This window comes from Gossypium raimondii, chromosome 10 (assembly GCF_025698545.1).
Source record: "Gossypium raimondii isolate GPD5lz chromosome 10, ASM2569854v1, whole genome shotgun sequence".
NCBI lineage: Eukaryota > Viridiplantae > Streptophyta > Magnoliopsida > Malvales > Malvaceae > Gossypium > Gossypium raimondii.
The window spans coordinates 44,757,384-44,777,107 of NC_068574.1; the positions used below are offsets into that span (position 1 = coordinate 44,757,384).

Consider the following 19,724-nt stretch of genomic DNA (forward strand, 5'->3'; position numbering starts at 1 on the left):
ATGCCTTATCTTGGGTATCGGAGCGAATGAATCCTAGAAGATAAAGACATAGATGTCATTTTCTGAACTGACAATACATCGGATAGAACATAAATTGAATTTATCCTAGATCCGTTTATAGATTTATTCACTTGTGACGTTCATAGTGTCGCATACCTTAATCCTAAGTGGATGATAGACTATGCATGTGTGACTCGTATGCTTTGATGTATTAAAAGCCTAATTTCAAATAGGTAAGCAATCGAAATCTGGTACTTTAGGTATGCGACTTCTACATGATATAGAATTATTCCACAATAGTAGAATCATAGTCCTATAAAGGTAAACGAAATCCTCTCATTAGCATTGAATTTTTCATGTAACAGCCTGATTTTTAGTGGTGATGGAACAGTGGTTTTAGGATCAGAAATTTCTATCATGTTGACTCGTAAATATTATTTTTGGAATATTTATAGAGTCACTAAAGTCGTATTAAAATTTGGTTCTGGAATTTTAACGTTTAGATAGTTAATTTAGGAAAAATGACCAAACTGAAAAAGGTGCAAAGGTTAGTAACTAGTTTAACAATGACTAAATAGATTATTAATTACATGAGGATGGACCAATATAATAATTATTCCCTAATGGTTAGTGTTGGACGGCATGTTAATGGGAAATAATAAAATAATATGAAATGGATGGCAAATTTGTAAATTAAAGAAAGTTTAATTAAAATTAAACAAAATTAAGGAATGAAAAAGCAAAATCAATTTCGTTTTCTTCAAGCTTATGCCGAATAGCCATAGCTAGGGTGAAGGAGCTTTGGTTTCTTATTTTCAATGCATGTAAGTGATTTTTTTATGTTATTTCTTGTAATTTTTACATTTTTGAGATCGTTGCAACTAGGTCTGGCCTGTACCTTCATTTTGTGAAATACATGGGCTGCTATTAATATGTATGAAAATATAAAAATTTTATCGAAAAATTCTAAATTTTGTGAAATACATGGGCTGCTATTAATATGTATGAAAATCGGTTAGGTTTGAAATAAGGATTAAATTGTATGAATTTCATTTTCCAAGCCTAAGGACAAAATCATAATTAATTAAAAGTATAGGGGCAAAATAGTATTTTTCCAAAAATGTGTGTTGGATTGAATTGAATATGAATTGTATTAAATTGAGTTAAATTCATTTGTATAGATCCAGATAGACCTAGTATGAAATTAGTTCGAGGAAAAGAACAAGTATCGAATTAGTAGCTTACAAATTTACGTATACTTGTCGAGGTAAATTCGTGTAACTAAATTGTATATTTGTGTGATTTAAATTTAATATTGTTCTGTGTGTGATTTGTGTAAATTTCCATTTATATTATTGGTAACATATCTGACAAGTATAGAGTCCCGTTTGAACCTTAGAAATTCGATGGATTCAAATGACATGTCATTAAGGTTCCCGGATTGGTTGTGGTCCTACATGTGTTGCGGACACACCACAGCTCTTATGGGCATCCCGATATTTGGCTCTTACGAGCTTCCCGATTGATGGCTCTTTTGTGCTTCTCGATTTATGGCTAGTATGAGCTTCCTGATATACAGCTCGATAAAGCTTCCCGTTACTTAGCTCACATGAGCTTCCCGTTATATGGCTCAGAAGAGCTTCCCGTTCACATCCTCGTATGAGCACATATGTATATGAATTGACGGATTACAAATTTGTACACTTTGTGTGTACTTCCCATGTATCCAACGATATTTTAAATGGTTCAACGGGCAAAGTTCTGTTATGAGATATTATGAGTTCGAAACGAACTATTACCCATATATACATGAAGTACATGGAAATGATATTACATGATATACTGACGCTTGAATTTATTGTTACTGGAATGTGGAACTTGCTTGATGACTTTGTTCATCCATGATTAAGGGCTATTATATGTGATTACTTGGCTAACATGATGAGGATATGTGTTTAGGTTTTTGGCCAAGCTAGTTTGGATAATTCTTGTATGCTTACCTTATATTTGAAATAATGGTAAGTTAAATTCCATGTTATATGAACTTACTAAGCTTAAATGCTTACTCTGTTTTATTTTCTCTGTTTTATAGTAATTCGAAAGCTCGATTTGGTTGGATGCTAGTCGGAGTTACTTCACACTATCCATTGGCCCATTTCGGTATATATAGTAAATCAATTTAGGTTATAATGGCATGTATAGGCTAATTTGGCCAATGTTGGCATATAAACGTTTTGTTGAGATTAGTCATTTGTATGGCTTGTATTTGGTATAAAGTTGCATATATGAGTATTTGGTCAATTTGGTAAGTATGGATTATTGGATATATGTGGTGTTACGTAATGTATAAAACTTGGTTTTGGCTTGGTTGATTGCCTTGATATAGATTGTTGGTGTCCAAAAATGTTTAGTTAGGCTATTGGCAAATTGGGTGAGAAATGTGGCTTGGAAATGACCTATTTTTTTCCACACGAGCGTGTGTCCCCTGTATCTTTTAATTTGCAAAACAGAATGCTCACACGGCCTAGCACACTGGCGTATGGCTTGGCCGTGTGACCCAAGTTAGAGAGCTCATAAGTTTGGACACGGGCTAGGATATGGTTGTGTGTCCCTATTTTGAATGTCCACACGGCCTGAGACACGGGCGTGTCTCTTGACCGTGTGAGACACACGACCTGGCCACACGGACGTGTGTCCCCTGCACCTTTGAGAAACTTTAATATTTCCCGACTTGTTTCTAATGTATATTTTGGGCCTCGAGGGCTCACATAAGGGACATTATACTTGATTTCGATTGGTTTCTGATATGAAATATCTATTTATTTGTTCTGTAAATTACTTTATAACCCTGTTCCGGCAACAGATACGGGTTAAGGGTGTTACATTTAGTTAGTCATGGCGTAGACAATGGTGACACTTGTGGACTAAAAAAAGGTGGTTTGGAATTATAGAATATGATTTGTTTTTTAGAAAATTTAAGTAATTGTACCTAAATTATTAGTTTGATTTTAAATTGGTCCCTATACCTCAAAATATTCTATTTGAATCCTTAAAAGTTTCACGATTGTTTCAACCATGCCATTATGTTAGCTCAGTCGTTAATTTAGACGTTGAATACCCGTTTGGATCTGACATGGAGCATATTTAAAATAAATGGAACAAATTGTAAATATGCATCTAATTATCACATAAATATGTTGGAGATGAAAAACAAACGGTATAAGTAAGATTTAGAAGAGCCATTTTTAAAAATTTTAAAATCATCAAACCCAAGTTATTCATGCAATAGTTGTACATATATTTATAATTTGATTCACATATTTTAAATATATTCCACATCAAATTTAAATTAATATTTAATGCCCAAATTAATAGCTATGCTGACAAAAAGATATATTTAATACGGTGTGATATTTCCAAGTTTAAAACCATTTTAAAATTCCAGCCATGTATATATATAGACACATTATTAATTATTATAATATTTTATACAGCAACAATTTAATTTCTAAACTTGAAAGCATCAATATCCTATAGTTTCTAAATTTTATATATATATTTGTGTGTCATATTTATGTTAATTTTCGTATAGTTTCTTATTTTATATAATTTGTTATAGTTACTCAATTAAAAATGATTTTATATAAATTTTAATATGTGTATATTTACTTTTGGTGTTTTCAAGTGTTTTAATTTTCTTTATCATATATCTTAATACATCTCATATTTTACATCATTGGTAATAATTATTTATTATTAACTTTAAATTATTATAATATCATTTTTATAAGAAATAATATTATTTGATTTTCAATGCGAAACTAAGACATATTTATCGACACAGTTGAATATAAAAACAAAATTTTCGTCTATTGAAAAATAAAAATTACTAAAAAGGTCGAGCCGACCAAGCAGAACACTCAAACTCAGGCTGAAAGAAATTTTTAAATCATGGCAAGCACCTCTATATCAATTATCAAACACCTAGACCGCCTAAAACATTATTTTTGGGCATTTAACTCTACATCTTGAATTGCATCAAATAAATGCACTAACTTGAGAAATCGATGTAAAATTTCACCTTACTTTTAAAACGTATGTAATAAATAAAAAACCTCCTGAAATTTATATAAATGAATTCAAGCCCGATAAACTTTGACAATAGATGTTTAAGAGCGTGGGAACATGTCAATATCTAATAAAATATAAATGATTACTAAGTAAAATTTATGTAATATATATATATGACACCAAGATTATAATACACAAAAACGATAATAACTACTGCATGGATTAAACAGTCAAGCGATTGTAAAAAAAAAATCATCTGAAAATTTTTAGACTTAGAATAGGGATGATGTAAAAAATATGCAACTTTGACATGCAATATCCTGGGAATAAAAACTGCCATACACACCAATGAATATGATTGCATAAAATAAGAAATAGCATTTCATTAATTTCAAACAAGTGCTAAAAAAGGTCACTCTGCTCTACATCTTGATTTCCAACCTCAAATTTTGTACTCTAAATATATGAACTTACTCCATGTAAGTTGATGACAATTTTATGCTATAATTCATCTTCATACTCCCTTTCCATCCTATGAGAGCTTTTCACAATTCCATGAAAGAAAACTAAATGAATTATCTAATGGATAATAAACAAAAAGATGAAAATCTAGTTAAGTTAAATTTCAAGACAAAATGGACTCTAACCAGTCTGATGTGAACTCATAAGCCACAAATGTTACAGCACCCGCAGGTGCAGCTTTGATTGTCGACGGAACAATTCCCTTATAAAGACCATGCCAACCCTCTGACTGCAAGATTCGTTGCAATGCATCAAACATGTTCTTATATGCACGATGGTCTACTCGAGCACCGTATTTTGGATGTCTCTGTAGTCCCTCAATCTGCAACCAACAAATGGCAACCAAGTTCCGTAAATAAGCAAAATTTGGAGATCAGGTTATGACAGCAATGCAGGTTCAAAAATGCCCAGAGATCTACCTGGAACCTTTTCTTGACTACATCGAGAGGATGACAGACAAGTTTCGCACAAGTACCAGCTGCTAGCCCGCAAATGAAAAGTTGAAAACTTGAAAGGCTATGACCTGTGGTTGAGCTTGTATTGAATGATCTTGACCGATTCCAAGTCTAAGATGATAAAAATGTAAAATCCAAGACCACACATTAAAAACAATTTTTTTTTTCAAAATATATATTCAAAGTTTCAGAACAAGACTAAGCATACACCAAGAACAATAAACATGTCAAAATATCCAAGAAATTTCGGTTTATCTAACAAGCACTAACTTTAGTCAAGTACCAACTGAGCTTAAATCAACATTCCAAATTCTGATGCAGATAGTTTGTAAGAAACAACATACTGAAAATGTATTATCTATTCTATGCATCATTCTATTGGAAAACCACAACACCATGTTAGACAATCAGATAAACCATTTTAACAAATAACATCTAAATCCCATGTGACTTATCTTAAAAGTAAAACACTTGAACAAGAAAAGAAATCCATATATGACTGATACTGAGCATTTTTCAGTAAACAGATCATTTCAAGGTATACATGGACAAAAATCTTACCATAGCCCAACGCTTAAATGTATCATATGTGCCGAACTGCAAGCCAGCATAAGGAACGATCTCAACCAATGTTGGTGACAACCCAGCATACAATCCTCTAAATCCACGAGTACTAATTATATCAAAGAGCGCTGATCTCATAGTGGGGTATACCTACATGTAATCAGGATGTGTCAAAGCAATCAACTAACTTGAAGAAATCAAAGCTTTTGCAGGTAACACTCATTGGGTGCATCAAAAGTTGGCATCCAAGAAATTTTTACAAATCACTTTATGTGTGCAAAGATACAGTTAAATTTCTTTTCAAAACAGGTTACGACCTCATAAACTTCCTTCATACAACTGAATGAACTGCTGTCAAAGCAGAAAAGAACATTATAGCATCAGTCAAGTGTAATACCTTAGGTTCACCTTGCGAAGCCAATATAGTCCGAAGAAGATCAAAAGGATAAGATCCAACAGTAGCTGCACAACCTGCTAACCCCCCACTGATGTAAGACAGGTAGGGGCTTATACTAAGGTGATCCACTGCACCACCATAAAACAAGGCCATAACAAAGCATATCATAAGAAATAATATGAGGCTGCCATCTGATGCAATAAAGACAAACACTCCAATCTACCATATACAACATAGGAGGACATAAAGCCTATAATAATTTTGTATGCTTCTATATTAACTAGCTGTATGTCCCTGATTACTTTCAATATGTGACGTAACTTACAATTTCTATCTTTTCATCAGCATAGCGGAAGGCAATATCTGCTGTAAAGTACCTGTCTTGGAAGAACCAGAAGCAAATGTTTTCAATTTATGTAACACGGCAAATTGTATGGCTGTATATGGCATAACCATAAGTAAAGCTGGGACATTACCACGCCAAAATCCCTGTCATAAGAACCATATATTGAATTAAAAAAACACAAAAGAAAGCAAATCTACAGAATTTTAGGTAAATCAGCTTATAGGAAAGAAAAGGTTAACTAAAAATGCAACCAACTGCACAAATGAATGAGCTCTTTTTAAAATCATTCAGTCATAACCAGTAAAATAGAAGAGGAAATAAACATACAGTCGAAAAGAAAATGGCGCTCATACCGGTAAACCTTCTTCCCTCAATATATCCTTTGTTGCTTGAGACATTCCAGTGTACTTTGATGATCCCGAAAGATCTCCACGAAGCAAAGCCCATGAAGATGTTGGTTCTAATTGCACCTATACACACAGAAAAATAACAACTTTCTTCATGTTGGCAACAACACATTAACATGCCAAAATAAATGAGTGTAGCTGAGATGAAATTCTTCAATGAAAGTAGGAATGTAAAAAGATAAACAAGTCCGTATAGGGCAAGAAGGAGATAATATGCAGTGTGGATAAAATGAAGAAAGCACATTTACGAAGATTCAAACATGGAAAGAAGACAAGTAGCTGATCAAGTCAAAACATGTCAATGAAGGAAGGATTATGAAGAGGACAACCGAATAGGATATGTTCCTAAGCCAACTATGCAATATGATCCGATAGCCTGCATTAAATAGTGGGAAAAGACATGGTTTTGTTGTTTGACACCCAACAAAAAGAATTTGTATTACCAAATAAGAAGCTTAACTTACAGTAAATATTAAAAGGATGATTCAGTTACATATTATGATCACTTCCCAGTTCCCACAACTATTACTTAATTCTTATCAAGTATATATTTCCAAGATGCAACATTACAAATTGCACTCAGTGGATTCAATTAACACTCTACTAGTACTCACAACTTTCTCACTAAGGTGATTTTGCTTGGCTGAGTGGATAAAAAACTGAAGAGAGAAAAAATTGAAAGGATTGAAGAGAAAAAAGACAGAAAATATACATTTTGCTTCTACCATGACGGGAAAGACTTTCATCGAGGTAAAATGTAAGAATATTATTTTACCATTATACCTTTTATAAGCTAAGATAAAATATAAGGTTTCAAAGAATATGAATAATCTAATAAATATCAAGTGTGCATACTTAACTCAAATTTCTCTAATTTTCTCCCTTTTTATCATTTGGTCCAACTTGAAATATTTCTAATTTGTGCATAATGGATAATAATAAAAAATATCTTTTTTCCCCTCTTGTCAATCTCACTTTTAAAATTCATTTTATTCCCAACTTGAGAATCCATCATTATCATATTTCACATTTACACCTACCACTTCTCTATTCACCCGATCTACCCTTCCACATTTCACCTATTAATTTTCATCATATTCATAGCAAATCCAAAACCCATAATTAATTTCACAAACACAATTACAGTCATTCCAGAATCCCTAACATTAAAATAAACTCCAAAACAGAAGAAAAATAAAAAATCCATATTTTTTTACCTGAAATCTGATCTTAATAACATCAAGAGGAGAAGTAACTGTCCGGGATATACCACCGGAAATAGCACCGGCGGAGGCATCAAGCAACGCCCTTTTTATCTGCCCTGGCTCTTCCATTGCAAGAGCTATGCTTTTAGTTCAAAAAAAAAATTTCTCTTGCTCTCTAGGTTTAGGCTATCAAGCTGGAAAAAAAACCCAAATATCAAAAGGCGAAAACGATTTAGAAAAATAGGGTTATTGAAGGTGGACGTAAGAGGGATCAAGCAAGAACACAAAACAGAGAAAGGTAAAGGAAACTGGGAATAAGGAAGGGGCAGATGGTACAGTGAAAGGCCGCCATTGAAATTACTAAGTAATTCTTTAAGAGAAAGGAATGAGTTATTTTTTCCTCTTTTGCCGCCTTATTGGATTGAGAGAGCGGCGACTTTGAAGTGAAAAAAAATAAACTCAATAAACAGAGGAAAATACACAAATATTTAGAGGTCGAAACTCGAAAGAACAACAGGCATCTTCATTATTTATTGGAAATGGCCGAAATCTGCATAACACCTCAACATACGAGTCTTATACGGGAAAATTTTAGTAAATCACGTTCTTAATGAAGCGATTTTGTCATGTCAGCATAAAATTAGCTACCGTTGACACACTTTGCTAACGTGTTAAAATTGCTCTTTAAGGGTGTGATTTAGCCCGTGTTTTTTCCCTACGATCATTTAAAAATTTGACCGTTTGGGGGTCTAACGGTAAAAAAAAATTATAAAACCTCCTCCTATTTTCTTCACACAACATTTCTTCCAAATTTCTCAAAAAATTTCTCAAATTTTTCCTTAGATTTCTCAAAACTCTCTTTAATTAAATTGTTTCCTTTAATTTTTTTAAAATTATTTAGTATTATTTTTTTATAATTTCAAAAATATTTGATCATGTTAGTAATGGCCGGGGAATTAATTCGTCTCGATCATAAACATAATGAAAATGATAAGGGTAATTTTAATTTTTGAATATTATTTAATATTTTTTTCATTTATGTAATTTTAATTAATTTTTATTTTATAGTTTTTTATAACAGTCTGTAGATCAGGTGTTACAATGTTATATTCGTAATATGTCTAGCCGGGGGTGCAAGTTGGACCTGAAACTCATCAGCGCGTTAATAAAAAGGTGGAGACCCGAGGCGCATACATTTCATCTTCCATGTGGAAAGTGTACCATCACTTTGGAGGACGTGCAGTTACAATTGAGATTGTCGGTAGATGGGTTCATACTCACCGAGTCCGTTCAATCTGCTGATTGAGGAGCCATATGCTATGACCTTTTGGGTGCGATTTCGGATAATATTTATAGAGGTCAAATCGAGATAGGCTAGTTACGAGACACATTCCCGGAGCCGGGGAATGATTCAACTGAAGTAGAAAGAACACGATATGCTCGGGCATACATCCTTAAGATGATTGGAGGTTATCTAATGTGGACTTGTCACGAAACCTCGTACATCTGAGGTGGCTGCTGAAACTCGTTGATTTTAAAACAGTTGGCGAACTTAGTTAGGGGTCTGTCGTGTTAGCAATATTGTACCGAGAGATGTGCGGGGCAACGCCACCAAATAAAGCCAAAATCGGAGGTTGCTTATCACTACTACAATCATGGACTCGGTTTTGCTTTCCATTTTTATGTCCTCGAGTGAACCACCCATATACATTCCCACTTATAACGAGGTAAAATATATATTAGATTTTACAATTATTACATAGATTTAAAATATAATTTTATGCTAAAAATTTATTTAATTAGGTGGAACCATTCGACGAGTTATGTTGGAATACCTACTGCTCTTGAAGATATATGACTTCTATTAGACTAACGGTCGGAAGCGCATGTAAGTATTAAATAAAATATATATATACATAACATAGTCGTTTCATATTTAGTATTTAGTATTATGTATATAACTAATTATTTTATCACGTTCATATAGTTTCAGTAGACACCATACGAGGATCCGGCAATCCGGGCGGTAATTCCGGATGAATTCTTTCAAAATCCGAACATTTGGCATGTTAAGGTCCCATTGGTCAACTATCTTACTGTCGAGATGCACTAGACGGATAGAGTGTTGCGGCAATTTGGATTCTGACAACCGATTCCCGTGGCACCTGAGGTGCTCGATAATGAGTACAAAATTGACTTACGGCAATCGAATACAAATTGGCCGGTATTCTTCTAGGAATATATCGAAATTTGGAAAAATCGGTATGATCATTACCTACTCGCGAACCGATCATCGTTCCAGAGTTAGCGTGTTCGTTGGATTACATGCCATGTTTTAAGACCCATGGCAAGCCATATTTGCTGTTGGAAGAGCAGAGGCGTCGACAAATCCATGTCGAAAGGGAACGAATGGGTCATTTAAATTCAAGGAGAAGGGATGTCGACACGGGCCCATCAACAGCACCCACACAATCACTGGACCCAACGCCTCAAGCGACAATACCCACACCACAACCCCTTCAGATTACGGTAGGTGCGTATCCTAGCCCTTATATGTATCCTAACCCTTATACGTTTCATTTTCTCAGTCCTATACCAAGTTGGAACGCATGGCCCGGTGCATCTCCTTTCCCGATGACTCCAACTCAACTGACTATATATAGGCCATCGTCGTAGGAGAGATCGCACGAGGCACAATCGGGGGAGCTCATCTCATTACCAATCCCTATTGCCTTATGGGATTCAAACACCTTCGCCATGGGTGATGCAAACATCTTCGCATTCTTTATTCTATCAAGGTGGGTCATCCTCCCAACACCCACAACCAGAACAACCACAACCCCCGCCGGAGCAACCACAACCCCCGCCGGAAGCTGAACTAAGGAGGAATCCAACGCGTAACCGTCGACCACCCCTATGTGGCACTGATTTCGACCGGCACATACATTGATTTTTTTAATATATTTGTACAAAATGTTTTTATATTATTTCATTTAATAAAATAAAACTTGCTTTGAATATTTTAATAGTAAATTATTTTTATATTTTGTCATATTTAATAAAATAGAAGTTTTTTTGAATAAGGCAATAGAAATAATGCAACATAGTTTTATTTAAGCAATTATCAACTATTTTGATTTGGACATGTTCGAATTGTATGACTTGGGTTCCTACACAATCCGCACAACTTTTGTTGGTTAGTTATTTCCCAAATATCCATATTATTACGTATTCTATTCGAGTAAGGTTGACCTTTTGGTTTGCGACGCAATTCTCTATCCGGTAATAACTTAAACAGTCAAGCGATACAAATGACCACTTAAGTTTATCTGGGACCAGTGGGAATACGTGTCTCCACGCATTGTACATGTATTCTATTTTGTACACTTCGTCGACATATCTCATAGGATCCAAACAAAGATTCTGACAAGCTCTAATTGTACAAGCGCATAGATAACGAAGTGCGTCAAACGTCTCACAGTCGCAAGTCTTATTTCTCAGGTGTACATGATATTACCCACCGGTAATACCTTGGTTTGGTCTGTCGAACTCCGTCACACGAAACCATAGGTTGTCGCAATCGTGACACACTATGTGCATGTTGTTGGCCTGCGCCTTCGCCTTGTTAATTTCTTGCAATTCCTTCCGGCACCATACATGGCCTCCTTGCATTTGGCCTTTATAACTCGCTGCTCGCTTTGAAAATAGTGCCGCCAAATAGAAATATGTCTCTCACACAACTGAATTTATCAGCAAATGACGTGTTCCTTTTAGAACATAATTTATGCATTCAACCAGGTTTGAGGTCATATGACCATATTGTAGGTCACCGTCGTATGCTTGTGTCCAATGATCAAAAAGTATGTTATAGAAGTAGTCTGCGCCTTGTTCGTTAACTGAATGCAAAATTGCCAACATCTCATGAAAATGGTCCTTATTGATCTCGTACCCTACCAATATAAGTTCATAGCGAAAATTACATAATACTTTTTTATTCAGAATAAATTGAATATTACAAACAAAATTATATTAGTAGAGACTAATTACCCATGTCGGTCACTTGTCGTCGTTCAGTGGTAAACCGATATTACTCGTAGTAGTTGGACGCAACGTGCCTTAGACAATACCAATAGTGTGTGCAATCCCATAGGTTTCCCTGTCACTCAATTGAGGCTAGTACTCTAGTGCCTCAATCTGATATAACGCAGATATCAGGTTGAGGGCAGACATGCCTCCTTAACCTAGAAGGAAAGAAATCTCAGTCATCACCTAACTCCCTCGGTGTTATTGCAAACGAAATTGGAAGGATTATCTCACCGCCATCTTGTGCCACAACTAGCAACAGCCGATGGGAATATCTATCATACATAAAGGTACCGTTAATTTGTACTAATGACTTGTAATACATAAATGCATCCCAACATTGCTTAAAACTCCAAAACATACGCTTGAACACTTGGCATCCAATGAGCAATCAGTCGTTGTAGTACGCAGGGCCCGTTTCAAGGTCTGTTATGCAACCTGGGACACACCTCTCCAGCACCTGACACCACTGCCACACCTCATTATATGAAGCATCCCACCCACTATGCATATTTTCCAACACCTTTTGCTTAGCCAAGCTTTATAGTAAGAGGGTGTGTACCCAAATTGGCTACTAATATTGACAATTAATACTGACACAGAAGTCCAGGGATCCGTCTTCACCATCGATAGTATTAAGCTAGCTATCATATCTGAATCCATCTTGGGATGATCTTGTAAAACACCTATCAACGAAGTACATTAAATAATGCAACATTAAGTAATAACAGTATTATTTAAAAACCTTTAACACCTAGTGATGCTGTACCGGCAACGTAGGCATGTGGACTTTTGTACTTTTTTTATCTCCCACAAGCCTATCTTTTTCCTAACTGAAGCCATGATTTTCCATAACATGTACCGTCTTGCACTGTACACTTGGCCTCGAACTTCTCGGATTTAGATTTAACCACGTGGTAGTTAAACCCATTCATGATGCTATGTTGTTTCAATGCACCAAGAAAACTATCCTTACTGGAAAACTCCTTACCAACTTTCAATTCACCCGAATCCAATGACGAACTTGTACGATCACTCCTTCTGTGTAGTACATCTGGAAACTCCAACGCATCATCTGCCGATAGATTGACATTATGCATATAGGCTGGAGGCGAGTACGCCCTGAATTGTGGATCTTCTTCTTCTTCTTCATTTGAACTCCCTTCAATGTCTTCAGGCTCGATTGGAACAGGCTCTAGTTAAGAAAATAATACAACTTCTGTACCATCGAGGCCAAGCTTTCGAGGTGGATACATATCGAACTCATCATCCAACCTACCATCATCTGCAACATACGAAGTCCCCTCGCTGGTGGACGTCGTAGAGAGTATATCATCCCTTCTTGTGGACGTTTCGTAACGTCCCCAATCATATGTGGATTGCCAACCACTAGAAGTTGCAGTCATTCCCCAGTACGTATTTCCAACATCGAACATTAACCCACGATGGTGCATATCCCTTCCACTAACCGAGTGTCGTGCAGGATTTGTGTATTTCATACTACCACCAAACACGGGTGCTTTCGTGTTCTATCTTCCACTAATGGAGTGTCGGGTAGGGGTCGTGTATTCCTTTCAAATAGCAGCAAATGTTGAAGTCGCAAATGCTTCATTTGGTGATAAAAATTGTACATATAACTCAAGATAGAGTGATCCACTAGCGAGATGAGTCTGCACCATCGCCTCCAAGCTACGACCACCTTTGATATCAAATGAGTCGTATGTCACGGGATCAACTGAAGCACAAAATCGATACTTATTAGACGAAACTCTCATTGGCGTCGTTCTGAATATTTTGCGCCTAATTCTTTTACGAAGTTCTGTCAAATCTATGTTCTGGTTAAAAACCAGTCACGTCGTGTTCTCCGATAAAAAGACAACACCATTCTCGGTGTCACGGACCACACCATCATAGTAAATAACAACACTAATACGTTCACTCATATTCAATTTCTATTCTGCTTAGCCTCTCTAATTTTTCTTGTTGTAACTTATGCAACCTGAGAATGAAATTTGGCTCATTTATAGCCTAAGGCCAAACAAGAACTACTGTAGAAAAAGAGCGTCCACGTGGGAGCTTTTTTCAGTAATTTTGCTGATAGTGCATCCTGCTTAAAGCGTTTTTGACACTATTTTTTCAGAATTGTCTTCTCAAAATTATTTTTTCAAGAACCACTGTAGAAAAAGAGTGTTCATGTGGTAGCTTTTTTCAGTAATTTTGCTGACAGTGCATCCTACTTGAAGTGTTTTTGAAACTACTTTTTTAGAACCGTCTTCTCAAAATTATTTTTTCAAGAACTATTGTAGAAAAAGAGCGTCCACGTGGGAGCTTTTTTTAGTAATTTTGCTGACAGTGCATCCTACTTCAAGCGTTTTTGACATTATCTTTTTAGAATCGTCTTCTCAAAATTAAATTTTTTGAAACTACTGTAGAAAAAAAACAAAATTCTTATTGTCAATATAATTTTTTCTAAACCCTTAACCTAAACACAAAATTATTTTTAAAAAAACTAAACCCTAATTTAATTAATTTTCTTAAAAATTCTAAACCCTCATTTAATTAATTTATTTTAAATCCTTAAAACCTAATTTAATTAAATTTTTTTAAAAACTCTAAACTCTAATTTATTTTTTAAAATTCTTAAACCTTAAATAAATAAAATCCTAAATTATTTTAACAAAACCCTAACACTACAACCCTAAAACCCTAAACCCACAAACCCTAGGGACTAAACATGTAAATAACCCTAACTCTAGAAAAACACGAGCTAAATTGGGTCCCTAAGGGAACGATTTTGTCACGTTAGCAAAGCACATCCACGTCAGCGCGTTTTGTGCTGACATGGCAAAATCGCTCCCTTAGGAACGCAATTAGTTGAAATTTCCCCCTAAAACGCACCTACATGGACGCATTTTGCATATTTTGGCCCTTTCTGGTAAATAATGAAAAACTTGGCCCATTTCCTTAGATAAAGTTGGAAATGGGCCTTTTTTGGTAAAATGGTCCATATGTTATGCCTAATTTCAGCATTTAATTTTTAATTTATCAAACAATATTTTAAATATTTTCATCAACTCAGTTTAAAAAATTATTAAAATATATTTTCCGTAATTAAAATAAAATATATTATTTGATTCTACTTTATTCCTTTTATTTAAAAAACAAATAAAATATATCTATAATAGAATTAGAACACAAATCAATATTAATAAAACATTTAATTTACTACTCAATTAAAAATTTATTTTGATATATTTATATATTTTAATTTTATTATGCACTTTATCGATTCACCAATTGTATATTTTGATAATATATTTGATTGAGTTGGTGTCATAACTTTACTCGATACAAACTCGTAAATAATGTAATTTATTTCTTTTAATTTTAATATCATACATATTTAATATGTTATTATTTATTAGTTTCAAGTAATAAATTTTATTATATATTATATATTATTTTTAAACACATATTTATATTTTATATTTTATATTTTTAATTTCCACGTATCTATGTGTGATAAAATTTTTAATAATATTTTAAAGATTAATTTCAAATATTTTATTATTTACTTCCTTTTATATAAGTATAACATCACGATTCATTATCTTTATTTTCTGATAACTTCAAGAAACTAAGATATAATTAGTAAATTTCATGAAAAGAAAACCTACGATTTAAATCATACCTAACCTTCTTCATGACTATACCCTAATTAATGTTTTGATGTGTTTTATTATTATTGGCATCAATAAACAAAACTAATATAGTATATTTGGTCTAATTTTCTTTTTATTTATTTTAAAAATATAATATATTTTATCACTTTATTTAAGTCCAAAATGTTGTTTGTTCTTTTGTAAAAAAAAACCCTATTTTATTTATTAAAATTGTTTAAGAGTTGTAGTAGTAGACCTGGTTTTGTTTTGTAGGATCTGCCTTTTATTAATTTATTTCAACAAAGCCCTTAAAATTAATTATTTGATGGTCATCATTCCTTAATTTTTTATTAATTAATGTTCAGTGATACAAATCTGTTTCTTATTACATTTTATATAATGTACAAACTGAATAGATATTGTATATATGAAGTGTAAAATTCCCTTTTCCTATAAAAAAAAAACAAAGGAAGAGATGTTAGTTAAAATGTTAAAACTAAAATACTAAAAGTTATAGTTTTTTAATTTTAATTTTATTATGTTTGTTTTTAAATAATTTTATTATAGATTTTGATCATATCTGTTTTTTTTTACATAATGTCTAGAACTATCCATAACCCCACTCTAACCCATAAATAAAAGGATAATGCGCTTCAGCACACTCGAACTCACATCCCCTACATTGATAACAATGTCCATATCAATCAAATTAAGACAAAATAATTTTCATAATATAATTTTTATTTTTACTAAAATTATGTTTATTATTTTATAAAATAATTGAGTATTTGATAATTATATACTAAGTAATAGTATAGATAGTTGCATTGCAAATTATTAATACATCAAATTTTAGAAACATTAAATTAGGATTTGATTTGATTTGATTTCACCTCACTTTAGGTTATGGCAGTTGGTTTTATCTTTGGGGTCAACGTTTAACTGCAAAGCTTACCATCAAAGTTTCTTTTTTTTTTTTATGTATTGTTGGAAAATAATTATTGAGTGAAGAATGATAATTGAATATTGTTGGAAAATAATTATTGAGTGATGAATGATAATTGTATCTCTTGGTTTAATATTGTATTTTTCCATACAGTTGTATCTTTTGAAAAACTGTATTTCTTGGTTTAATATTGAATTTTTTCATTTATTGTCTCTATTCACCCATGTCTATTAATTTTTCAACAAATCTCTTCATTCATTTCCTCCCTCTATATAAAGCCAAGTTAGGATATTTCAAAAACATATTATCAAAAACTATCAATATCAAAACTTCCTTCTAGTTCATTTCTCCTAATAATAGAGAAAGGCAAGATTGTGTTCGATTGATCACTGTTGTTGTGCTACTACTGTGATCGTTTGTTGTTGTATCTTGGGAGACAAACGTTCAAATTACTCAAAGCACCGAGGAGAGGATGGATTTGTCTTAAGGAAATTGTTTATACAGGCCTCAACAAAATTCTTCTTCTAATTTTTAACCTTGTCCGATTACAAGTATTCTATTGTGTTACTGCTACTACATTGTTTTGCATTATCACTGTTACTGACATATTAATACTACATACGATATCAAATTTTCTTACAATCTTAAGACAGATTAATTGTTGTAGTTTTAATCTAAGGCGTACAAATTACCATCATAACTTATTTAAGATTGGTTTATGCTTTTGTTACAGATTTTAATTTATTTATAGATTATGGTTTTTTATTTCGATTAAAGAAATGTCTCATACGTCAAACAACTCATCCAATTTAAAGGCTGAGGCGATTGTCACTGCTCAGGCTCAGGTTGCAAGCCAAACGTTACCTGTGACTATAAGTCACAATAAAAAGCCTGCAAAATTCACTGGAGAGAATTTTAAAACATGGCAACAAAAAATGTTGTTCTATTTGACCATGTTGAATATGACAAATTTTTTGAATGATGATCCTCCTATTTTTAAAGAGGATGAGGAAGATGCTATTACTGCCTTCAACATTGCCGAAGCATGGAACAACTCTGATTTCTTATGTCGTAACTACATTTTGAACAGTTTATCTGATGAACTTTATGAAGTATACAGTATCAAGAAAACAGCTAAAGAATTATGGGAATCGCTAGACCATATTTACAAAACTAAAGATGCTGGTGCTAAGAAATTCTTAGTTGCCAAGTTTTTAAACTTTGTAATGGTTGATTCTAAAATTGTTGTAAATCAGATGCAAGAATTTCAACTGATCATTCATGGCATTCTCACAGAAGGAATGGAGATGAGTGAATCGTTTCAGGTGGTAGCCATTATTGAAAAACTTCCCCTGCTTGGAATGACTTTAAAAACTATTTTAAGCATAAAAGAAAGGAAATGACGATGGAAGATCTGATTGTTAGACTTCAAATTGAAGAATACAATCAAGGTGCGGCTAAAAGGCTAAACAAAGCAACCAATCCTAACTTTGCCAAGGCAAACATAGTGGAAGTTAAGAAGGACTCTAAGAAAAGAAAACATTTTCAGACTGGGTCTAAACTAGGACCAAAAGGCGGTGTTTTTAAGAAACCAAAATTCCAAGGAAAATGTTTTAATTGTAATAAGATGGGACACAAGTCATCTGATTGTAGGATTCCAAAAAAGCCAGAACAAACGAGGCCAACGCTGTGGAAAATATTTCTAAAGAAGTATCTGATCTTAACCTCTGTGCTGTAATTTTTGAAGTCAACTTGGTTGATTCAAATCCAAGAGAATGGTGGCTTGATACTGGTGTCACACGTTATATTTGTTGTAACAACGACTCCTTTGTTGAGTTGGTTCCTTGTGAGAAAGGAGAGAACCTCTATATGGGCAACACTGTAACTTCCAAGATTAAGGGGAAACACACTGTAATTTTGAAGTTGACTTCTAGAAAATTGTTGAAACTTCAAAATGTGCCTAACATAAGCAAGAATCTTGTCTCTGGGACCCTCCTAAGTATGCATGGCTTTAGGATGATATTTGAATCCTAGAAGTTAGTTTTGTCAAAAAGGGGAACATTTGTGGGAAAGGGATATATATTAAATGATATGTGGAAACTCAATGCTATCTCTGTAAAAACTAATACTATGAATGAGAATAATGCTTCTTCTTCTGTTTATATGCTTGACTCATTTGATTTATGGAATGGTCAGCTTGGACATGTTAATTCTAATACTTTACGTAAGTTAATTAACTTAGGGCACATTCCTTCATTTCACATTAATTATAATCATAAATGTGAAACGTGTGTTGAGGCAAAACAAACAAGGTCTTCATTTCAATCTGTTGAAAGAAATATTGAATCACTTGATCTAATACACAGTGTTATTTGTGACTTAAAGTTTATTCAAACTAGAAGAGGGAATAAATATTTTATTACATTCATTGATGATAGCACAAAATATTGCTATGTATATTTGCTTAAAAGCAAAGATAAGCTATGGAGAAATTTGTTCTCTATGAGCAGGAAGTTGAAACCCAACTTAATAAAAGAATTAAGAGGGTAAGAAGTGACAGTAGTGGTGAATATGTTGAACCATTTGGTAAATTTTTTGCACAACATGGTATTATTCATGAAGTGACACCACCATACTCACCTTAATCTAGTGGAGTAACAAAGCATAAAATTCAAACCCTAAAGGAAATGATGAACGCAATGCTAGGAAGTTCTAGGTTGTCACAAAACATGTGAGGGAAGGTGTTTTATCAGTAAATTACTTTTTAAATAAGGTGCCCCGTAAGAAAAGAAAAAAACACCATATGAGTTATGAAAGGGCAGTAAACCTTCCTACAACTACTTGAAAGCGTGGGGGTGTCTTGCAAAGGTAATGGTTCCTTTGCCAGAGCAAATGAAAATAAGTCCTAAGACAGTAGATTGTATTTTCATTGGTTATTTTACGCCACAACAATGCCTATCGGTTTCTTGTACATGAATCAAAGAATCCTGAAATTTAAAAGAATACGATATTAGAATCTAAAAATACCTCATTCTTTAAAAATATATTCCTTTGTAAGACTAGGGA

General features: G+C 33.5%; 1 protein-coding gene across 2 annotated transcripts; it reads right to left on the minus strand.

The window, feature by feature from the left end:
* Positions 1-4,426: 4,426 nt before the first annotated feature.
* On the minus strand, positions 4,427-8,523 carry LOC105777931 (mitochondrial thiamine diphosphate carrier 2). Of its 2 annotated transcripts, none has more exons than XM_012601457.2 (7): positions 7,980-8,523; positions 6,709-6,825; positions 6,387-6,498; positions 6,010-6,137; positions 5,610-5,762; positions 5,013-5,159; positions 4,427-4,915 (listed from the first exon to the last, which is right to left on the minus strand). In XM_012601457.2, exons 1-7 carry the CDS (start codon positions 8,094-8,096, stop codon positions 4,697-4,699), a joined length of 993 nt encoding a protein of 330 aa, XP_012456911.1. In that variant the 5' UTR covers positions 8,097-8,523; the 3' UTR covers positions 4,427-4,696. The 2 variants fall into 2 exon arrangements, with proteins under 2 accessions (XP_012456911.1, XP_052477508.1); XM_052621548.1 differs by having other exon boundaries at positions 6,683-6,825.
* Positions 8,524-19,724: the final 11,201 nt, after the last annotated feature.